The 8,891-nt window shown below is 38.7% G+C and overlaps 1 protein-coding gene across 3 annotated transcripts; it reads right to left on the bottom strand.

The window, feature by feature from the left end:
• Positions 1–1,604: 1,604 nt before the first annotated feature.
• On the bottom strand, positions 1,605–6,895 carry si:ch211-198a12.6 (uncharacterized protein LOC563253 homolog). 3 transcript variants are annotated; one of them, XM_067385840.1, is made up of 2 exons: positions 6,741–6,895; positions 1,605–5,041 (listed from the first exon to the last, which is right to left on the bottom strand). In XM_067385840.1, exon 2 carries the CDS (start codon positions 4,895–4,897, stop codon positions 3,323–3,325), a length of 1,575 nt encoding a protein of 524 aa, XP_067241941.1. In that variant the 5' UTR covers positions 4,898–5,041; positions 6,741–6,895; the 3' UTR covers positions 1,605–3,322. The 3 variants fall into 3 exon arrangements, with proteins under 3 accessions (XP_067241941.1, XP_067241940.1, XP_067241942.1); XM_067385839.1 differs by having other exon boundaries at positions 1,605–5,044; positions 6,741–6,894; XM_067385841.1 differs by lacking the exon at positions 6,741–6,895 and adding an exon at positions 5,707–6,713 and having other exon boundaries at positions 1,605–5,044.
• Positions 6,896–8,891: the final 1,996 nt, after the last annotated feature.

The following is an 8,891-nucleotide window of genomic DNA, read 5'->3' on the forward strand; positions in this document are numbered from 1 at the left end:
CTAGTGCAGATTGTCTTTAATCTAAGGTTACAAAAATTAACAATAAAAACAGTAATGAAAAACAGATTTACATTTAGAAAACTTACTTTAGTGCATGATTCTCCAGCACCTATGGAAAAACATATCATGAAAGAACTTATAGTGAAGAAAATCATCTTGTGTGATAGAGATTTTCTGTCATATATATATATATATATTATATATATAAAAAAATCTGAGCAGTCTTGTTTGAGTTCATCTCATATGACAAACAAATGCAATGGGTTTTACATTGTATTTTTGACCAAAATTCCCCAATGTCAAGAGAAATAGGCCTGAGGTTATTATGGTAAATCTCGAACTACGGAGTCATTTTTGGAATATCCCAAATGAATTAACAAAAAGAAACTATATTTTTTAAAAGAACTGAAACTAATTGAAAAAAAGTAGTTACATAAATCATGAAACAATTATTAATACTGGCACATACTTTTTAATCTCCAGCAACGATTTTAAACTATCACCAACATGGGAAATGTGACTGCTCAGTTGAAAAACTACTCACCCCAATCTGAAATTCAGATTCACCATAGCCCTAGTGTATGTGTTAATGGTGTGGATTAGTATACTTTAAAAACTTTTGGCACTCTAGTGGTTAATTAACAAAACTGCATGCATCGTGGGAATACAATTGTAGCCAGAGCTACTTATTTCTATGTATATGATGGGTCGCGCAGGTACCAGGCTACTCCGCAGAGGTTGTCATCCTGCCCGGTCTAAAATAGTCAATAAAAACACTTATTGTAGGCACACCATAGAGTATTCAGAATAAGACAAAAACAGTTTGAAAGATGGATTCAAGACTCACTCATTAAATAAATTTTGAAATATCAGGAATTTTGTACATTTTGAACAAAAGAGTACCTTTACGAATTAAGAAAATATCCACACATGTAATGTTGCAATTAATCACTGACCAATAATGTATATGAGTTGCCAGCAGATGGCCCTGCACACAAATGACACAAGGCAACTTCAGTCAGAAACTTAAGTCACTCGGCTACAGCGATAACCCGACCAATAATCAATCTCTTTTAGTCTGATCTTCATATATACATACATGCACAAAAAAAAGAAAAAAAAAAAAGAAAAAGTAATTGAAGGTACAATTCCTTTGTGTGGGTGTTGAATTTCCCCCCATTTCCCTCCCTTTTATTAGATTTTTTTTTTTACCCCCTCTAAAAATATTAAAATCAATAAGGCATCTTCCTCAATGACACGATAAAATTTCCTTTTAACGTTAAATTCACTATATACACTACATCAATGGTTCTCAAACCCGTGCTGGAAGACCCCCAGCCCTGCACATTTTGCATGTCTTTATTTCGGACACACCCATTTGAGGTCTTTCTGTCTCTACTAATGAGCACATGAATTGAATCAGGTGTGATAGATGAGGGTGACATACAAAATGTGCAGGGCTGGGGGTCCTCCAGAATGGGTTTGAGAACCACTGCACTACATACAGTAGACCTTGATGGATGCAAGAAGGTACTATAAAAAAACAAAACAAAAAAAACTGTATGAACATGTTGATAGTCAACAACCTTTATTTATCCATATATGTGAGCCACTCAAAGATGGGGGAATAGACAAATGGGACAAGAATTGACCATTATAGAGGGTAATCAACATATGGATCAATGGCATTGTAACTTTCTTTAACCTCTAATCTATGAAGAGGCTTGTTGACAGTAAATTAAAAGACATAAGTAACAGTGTAAACATTCATGTACAGAGAAGCAAAAAAAAAAAAAGAAAAAAAAAAATCAAATTAAAACATTGATTAGTATGTAAAGAAACAAAAAGGGAGCAGGAGCCAAAACCTTATTTTTTCTATTATAGCTCAGCATACATTTCTACACGGCATGCAATAAGGCACCTAACTAACACAATGAATAAACCTATGCTACGTGATGAAGCAGAATTGTTATTCAATGGAAAAGAAAGAATAGTTCCGATACAATGTTCACTCCCATAAAAACAGTATTCCTTTCATTTCCCTTTCAATTACCCAAACCTTATTAAAAAAATACATCCATTTGTAAAAGATTTTCTCCATACACAGAAATGTAAATAGAAAGCACAAACCCATGGATTAAGGTGAGAAGAAAAAAAACTATTTAAAAAAAAAAAGCAAGCTATATTTTGTATTTGCATTAAAGTATACACAATCTATTATTATTATTATTATTAAATGTTGATATTCTATACACTGCCGTCTGATTTTATCAATGGCCGAGAAAATCTTAAACTCACAGTCAGCCACTGGTAGCAGGGAGAAGCACTAAAGACATTTAGGGGAACGCTTTGGCTGTACCAAGTTTGCTTTGTATAACAAAATCAGCTATTTAATTACGTTGTCTGTTGAAAACTGGCACCTTGAAAGGTGAACCATATTTTCCAAAAGAAAAATGTATATATTATCTGATTTTGTTGCATTGACCCTTTATGAACAAGATCCATTTTTCTCGACCCGATGTAGAAGATTCGATTTCTTGCCGCTCACCTTTGTGCTGCTCTCATGAACAGACATCAGGGAGTTAGTCAAGTTAATATGCTGTTAGGTTACAGACTCCATTGGTTTGCATCATAAGGGGTTTGATGATTAACATAGCCTTATATTTTGAAAGCTTGTTTAAAACTAGTGACATCCCCTGAAAGCACCATCCCACTTCACTGACAAGAGATGGATAAGACTAACTGGATCATACATCAAATATGCTCCGTTTTCAGAAATCAGCACTACTTACCTATACATATCTATATAAAAGAAATTCAACATATATTTACACGATATCAGTTTCTCAACCCATTAATGATGCAGAGATGGTTAAAAGATACAGACTAGGGGAGTGAATCGTTGCATCTAGACTATTTGCTTAAATGTTTGCCACTCAACCGACTTGACCTAATACTCAGTTTCAAGATTGTGCCAGGCTTCCATAAACTTCCAAAACCAACTTAAAGCACAAGTCAGTGATGATGGAATCTCAATATGTTTTGTCTATGGTTTTAATCAAACACCAAGTTCCAGAATTACATATGTATCTAGTTATGAGCACATTACACAGGGGTTTTCAGTGTCAATCATACCAAATTGAAATTCAATCCTCTTTAAAAAGTCATAGGACTTGATTTTAGAACAAGTTCCCTCAGAGCAGGTCCACACCGACTTTCTGGATTTCCGTGCATCTTTTGCCAAACCCTTTAACATTAACAAGCTGGCCTGAATCATGGGATGAATGGTAGCGCACCACTTGTGGTGGAAATGAAAACAAGCTTATTGGTCAATATGAATTCTGTGATGCCTAGACAGAGAGGACGAATGATTGAAGCCCTTTCCACACTGAGCGCACCTATATGGTTTCTCACTCTGAAGGATTCTCTGTTTCAAGATGGTAGTGTGGGGGAATCCCTTTCCTGTCGCAATAGCACTGTAAGTCGACTTATCCTCCAAATGAACCCGTTGGTGTCTTGCGAGAGATGAGGGATGATTGAACCTCTTCCCACATTGAGCACAGGTGTAGGACTTTCCATCAGAATGAGTTCTCTGGTGCCTGGATAGCGACGACGAGTGATTGAAGCTCTTCTCACAATGGTTGCAGCTGTATGGCTTTTCACCTGTATGCATTCCCCTCTTCATTGTAGTATCGAAGGGGAAATCCTTGTCGCCCTGGGCATACATCTTGGCCTCCAGGTGGACCTTGTGGTGTCTTGACAAGGAAGAGGAATGGTTGAAACCCTTGTCGCACTGAGAACACCGGTAGGGCTTTCCACCCTGATGGACCAGCTGATGCTTCTTGAGGTGGCGTTTCCTGACAAAGCTCTTTCGACACTGGGTGCACTTGTAGGGCTTCTCCCCTGAGTGGATTCTCTGATGCTCTCTCAATGTAGCCGCTGCGGCAAAACACTTTCCACACTGGGTGCATCTGTGCGGCTTTTCACCAGCATGAGTCTTCTGGTGCTGTTTAAGATTGGAAGCCGTCGTAAAGCCTTTACCGCACTGAAGACATGTAAACGGCTTGTCATGTGCATGCAGCTCTTGATGCTTCTTGAGATGGCGTCTGCGCACAAAGCTTTTTCGGCATTGGGTGCATTTGTAGGGTTTGTCATCCGAATGCATTTTCATGTGCTCCCGAAGAGTGATGGCAGCGGCGAAGCTCTTGCCACACTCTGAACATCTGTGCGGCTTTTCAGGAGAGTGCATCATCTGGTGCGGTTTCAAGTTGAATGCGTCAATGACTCCTTTACCAACCATCTCAAGACCAGTGGTGTAACTTTTCTCTTTCATGTGAATCCTCATGTGACTTCTTAGGCTGGCTTCAATAGCAAAGCTCTCACCACAGTGGACGCAAATGTAGGGGTGAGTGGCTTTGTGGATTTCAAAGTGTTCGTGGAGATCAGACATGCAGTCAAAAATCTCGCCACACTCACTGCATTGCAGGCCATGGGCTTCGTGGATGATAACACCATTCTCTGACTCCACCGTAAGCTCCCCTCCATGGTCAGACTCCACCTTTACAATATGTTCTCCACCACCCATCTCTGTCTTTAACAGCACCTCACCGAGCAAATGCTCATTGCCTTTTATTTCCGCGCTGCTGAAATACTGATGATGATCGTGGTGTATTTCAGATTTAATATAGTCATGGTCCGTCTCTGTTACCACATCTACGCAGGTCACTGCCCCTAAATCACCATGAATGGCCTCCAGGTCAAGTCTTTTGTCCTCTTGAGTCATAATCTCAGTCTCCGCTCCATAATGCAAGTCACCGACTTGAGTATGGGCTATGACACACTCAGATCCCAATGTATCGAGACCTGGTGTGTCACAGTCAGTCTCTGACTCAGCCATCAGGACGCACTCCAGCCTGACGACTTCCGTCTTCCCGGTTAAGTGAAACTTAGCGTTGCTCTACGAGCCCCGCTTTCCCGCAAAGAAACTTGAAGGGGTGCCTGCTGCAGGCTCAGTCGGTTCTTGAGTCAGGAGCAGTCCTGCCTGCTGAAAGAATGAACATTTTTAAACTCATCTGTATAATAATGATAAAACTGAAAACATTTAACTTTCATCTTGATTTTACTACTTGATACCCCTTAAAAGTAAAAAATAAGGCATGCAAAACATGCAAAGACTAAAGCAGTTAGTTTTCTATAAAGTAAAATATCAAGAAATTAATTGATGCTATTTAATGTGACAAAGAAACAAACAGCTTCAACTAAATGGGTAATAGGCAAGGTTAAATGTCTAGCCATAAACATGAAAAAAAAAAAAAAAAGGAGACAACAGAATAAGTTGATGCATAAACAAATCTAACAATCAACGTCCTAAGGTAGAAAGGGTGTTGCATAGTTGAACAGAACTGGGAACTGAACTATATACACCATAGCTTGAAAAAAACATATTATGGCTAAAAATTGTAAACAAATATGAGCCTTATCTAGAAACAACCATAAAGCTAGTTAGCAGAAATATCAGTGGCTACAAATTGGCTAAGGTTAGCCTATGGGTAGTTTATATTTGGCTATCTTGACAGGCTAGGTATACAAGAATATAACGTACAGTTCAGACATTCAATTCTCTCATATGAGCAACACTGAACCACATCAAACTCCTTTAAACATACCTCATATTTAACAAACAAAAAAACAATGTTTACAACTTACACATACTGCTGGTTTGCCACTGTTGGCTAGGTTAGCTGGCTAAATAGCTGCTAGTTAGCTTCCTTGAGCATGCATTTTCAGCTAACTAGCTGGCTAACTAGCACTATAGCTGTATCATAAATTGATACTGAATTGAAAAGCTGACAGACTGCCTCAAATGCGGAACTCCACTTGTCAATTTTTAATCATGCATACGCTTTTTAGTGCCGCAGAGTCACGTAGAGACTGACGCTACAGCTTCTAGAAAATACAACGAGTTTACGGTGGGCATCTTGTCCGCCAGAGGTTGGAACAGCTAACTAGCTGTAAAATGGCCGCCGCGACTAGCTTCCGCCCCTAATACAAGCACGCAGATGCAACGCGCACCGTAAGGAAATGCAAATAAACCAGGTCATATCAATTGATTCGTTTTATTGCTCGCTGGGAAGATAGCTCTAAAAACTCAAGATTATCAAGACATACGGCAAACCGCTCGAGTTAATGGCTAATCACAGATGTACGCTATTCGCGAAAGCCCGGGAAAGGCGCCCCCCTTCTTACATAACGCGTTTTTGTTTTGTGGCGTCGAATTAAAAACTAAATAAACATATATTTAACGTCTTTTGTGGCTATATACGATTCTTGAAATCATCAATATCAACTGACACTAGCACTGCGTTGCTATAAGCTGTGCTTATCATGCTATAGTCCTAGCCCATTTTTAGCAGTGTGAAACAAACATGGCCTGTCGTCCTGCTAAGCTGCCTCGCTAGCGGAACACTAGCTGCCTCCGCCGCCATTGCTACAGAACACCTCCGAACTTCGTGACGTCCACAATTCATCGCTAGCGTTGACCGAGCGCCACTTATTGCACTGCGTTCAAAAAATGATCAAGATTGAGCATATGCCACAACGTGTGGTATATCGTTAATTAAATAACAACGTTGTATCAAAAATAGCACGCTAGTTAGCCAGCTAAGTTAACTTGCAACGGTATATAAAGCCCTGACGCACATAAACATTAAACGGTTATGTATTGAAGAAACATGTCCGACCTCTTTGCCCTTTAATGGCTTTTTTTGCGAGATGCGCTGCTAGTAGTCGCGGCGTAGTCAAAGGCCTGAAGATCTTCGTTCTGTTGCGTCTGTACTGCCTGGTTGCGGTTTGCACTCTGTCACTCTTTCTCTCTCCCTCCCTCCGTACGTACGTAGCGGGATGGCGCCGCGGATCAACTGGCGCCAACTATGTTGGAGCGCATGAGCAAAAAAACAAAGCGGCGAAGAAACAAGCGCTCGACTACCCCCTGTAGTCCTGGAGGATGGCGCCTTCGCCTTCAGTCCCATACAGTCTGGTCCCAAACAAAATATATATCCTCCTGGGACCCCGAAAAAAAAGTTTTTGAATTTAATATTTTGTTTCACATCATTACATTGTAATGGAAAAATAACATTGAAAAATTATATTTTATTCATATTTTATGCTATGTCCTCTGTAGTGGACACCAGGACTAAGTAATTTAAAAAATAAAATGACAATAAATGACATGTATAGGCAAAAACAATGTTTTTTTTTATTTTTATTCAACAATCAATTTTTAATTTTTTTTTAACTAAATTTTGTTTAAAGATGATTCTCAACTATATTATGAAAGATAGAATGGAATAAATCGATATATCATTTTACGTTATGCAATATGTGGGTGAAATGGCCATACATGGATTTTCCCATTCAATCTATACACTGTATCTAATTTGCATATTTATATGTTCTTGGAGCAACATTTAATGTTAAAAGAATTTTTAATAATGAGAGTAAAAATTGGCAACATTTTCATAATAATACCTAATAATTATAGGAATATTGATATATATAGGCCCTAAATAAACAATTATATATTTTATTAAAGTCACCATGAAATCAATTGAAAATATTGCCGTATTTATTATAAAGGATTTATCAGTAAATAAATAACCTTTGGCTGAAATTTATATGATTCCAAATAAAACTACATTGTAAAAGAAATGTTGACAAATTACAGACGGTATAAGCACAGGTGTGCCATGCATAACCTGATATTGCTGAGTTCAACATGTTCAACATTTTTGTAGATCCTGGAACAACATTCAAATCAACCAGATTTGAGGGACACGTTTACAGATTATGTCACGTTTAGGCTTAAAATCATGAATTGGTGCTTCTACATCAGTGTAATTCATCTATCATTTCCCTCTGATTTTTGGGATAACTTGGGTATGGTTAGGTTTAGGGGTAGGAATAGGGTTAAAGGAACACTCCACTTTTTTTGAAAATAGGCTCATTTTCCAACTCCCCTAGAGTTAAACAGTTGAGTTTTACCGTTTTCGAATCCATTCAGCCGAACATGCCTTGCAACCATGGAGACGTTTGTGAGAGACGCTGCGTAATATCATTGCGCCTGCTGCAGCCATGGAACGGCAGCAAAGTTCCTTGATTATTACGCCTGAATGAGAGTATAGTTCCTAGCCATATCAGCCTAGAAAATTGCAACTTTTCATTTTCTGTCGGTCTTAGTACACGATTTAACTACAGAAGAGTCAAGTTTTAAATAGGAAAAATATCAAAACTCTTTGGTCATTTTTAAGCGCGATGCTAACGGTCTAATCAGATTCAATGAACTATGCTAAGCTATGCTAAAAGTGGTACCGCCAGAACCGGAGATCGGCTGAATGGATTCGAAAACGGTAAAACTCAACTGTTTAACTCTAGGGGAGTTGGAAAATTAGCCTATTTTCAAAAAAAGTGGAGTGTTCCTTTAAGACTAAATTTTCAGACTAGAATGTTGTTCCAGGATCAACAAAATATGTTGACCCAGGAACGCATCTAACTCAGCAATATCATGACGTGCAGTGAAGCATAGAGGGCAGTGTTTTTGATCTGACCTTCATGCTCAGGATGATCCATCAGTAGTTTAAAATGTCATTTTTAAAATGTCTCATCTGACAGAAAAAAACGGTTGGGTTGTAAAACCACTATTAAAAGTGATTAAAACATGGGTAGCACATCTTGTCATGTGGGAAACACCTACTAGGATGCCCAGCCACCAGGACTAGCATCTTGTGAGGAAGGAATAAACACTAATCCTAACATTAAAAGGATGTGAGGATATACTGTGGCCATCCTGAGCAAACATGGCTTCCTCAAAACAAACTGTGTTCCCACTGTGATCA

Source organism: Chanodichthys erythropterus, chromosome 5 (genome assembly GCF_024489055.1).
Source record: "Chanodichthys erythropterus isolate Z2021 chromosome 5, ASM2448905v1, whole genome shotgun sequence".
Classification (NCBI taxonomy): Eukaryota; Metazoa; Chordata; class Actinopteri; order Cypriniformes; family Xenocyprididae; genus Chanodichthys; species Chanodichthys erythropterus.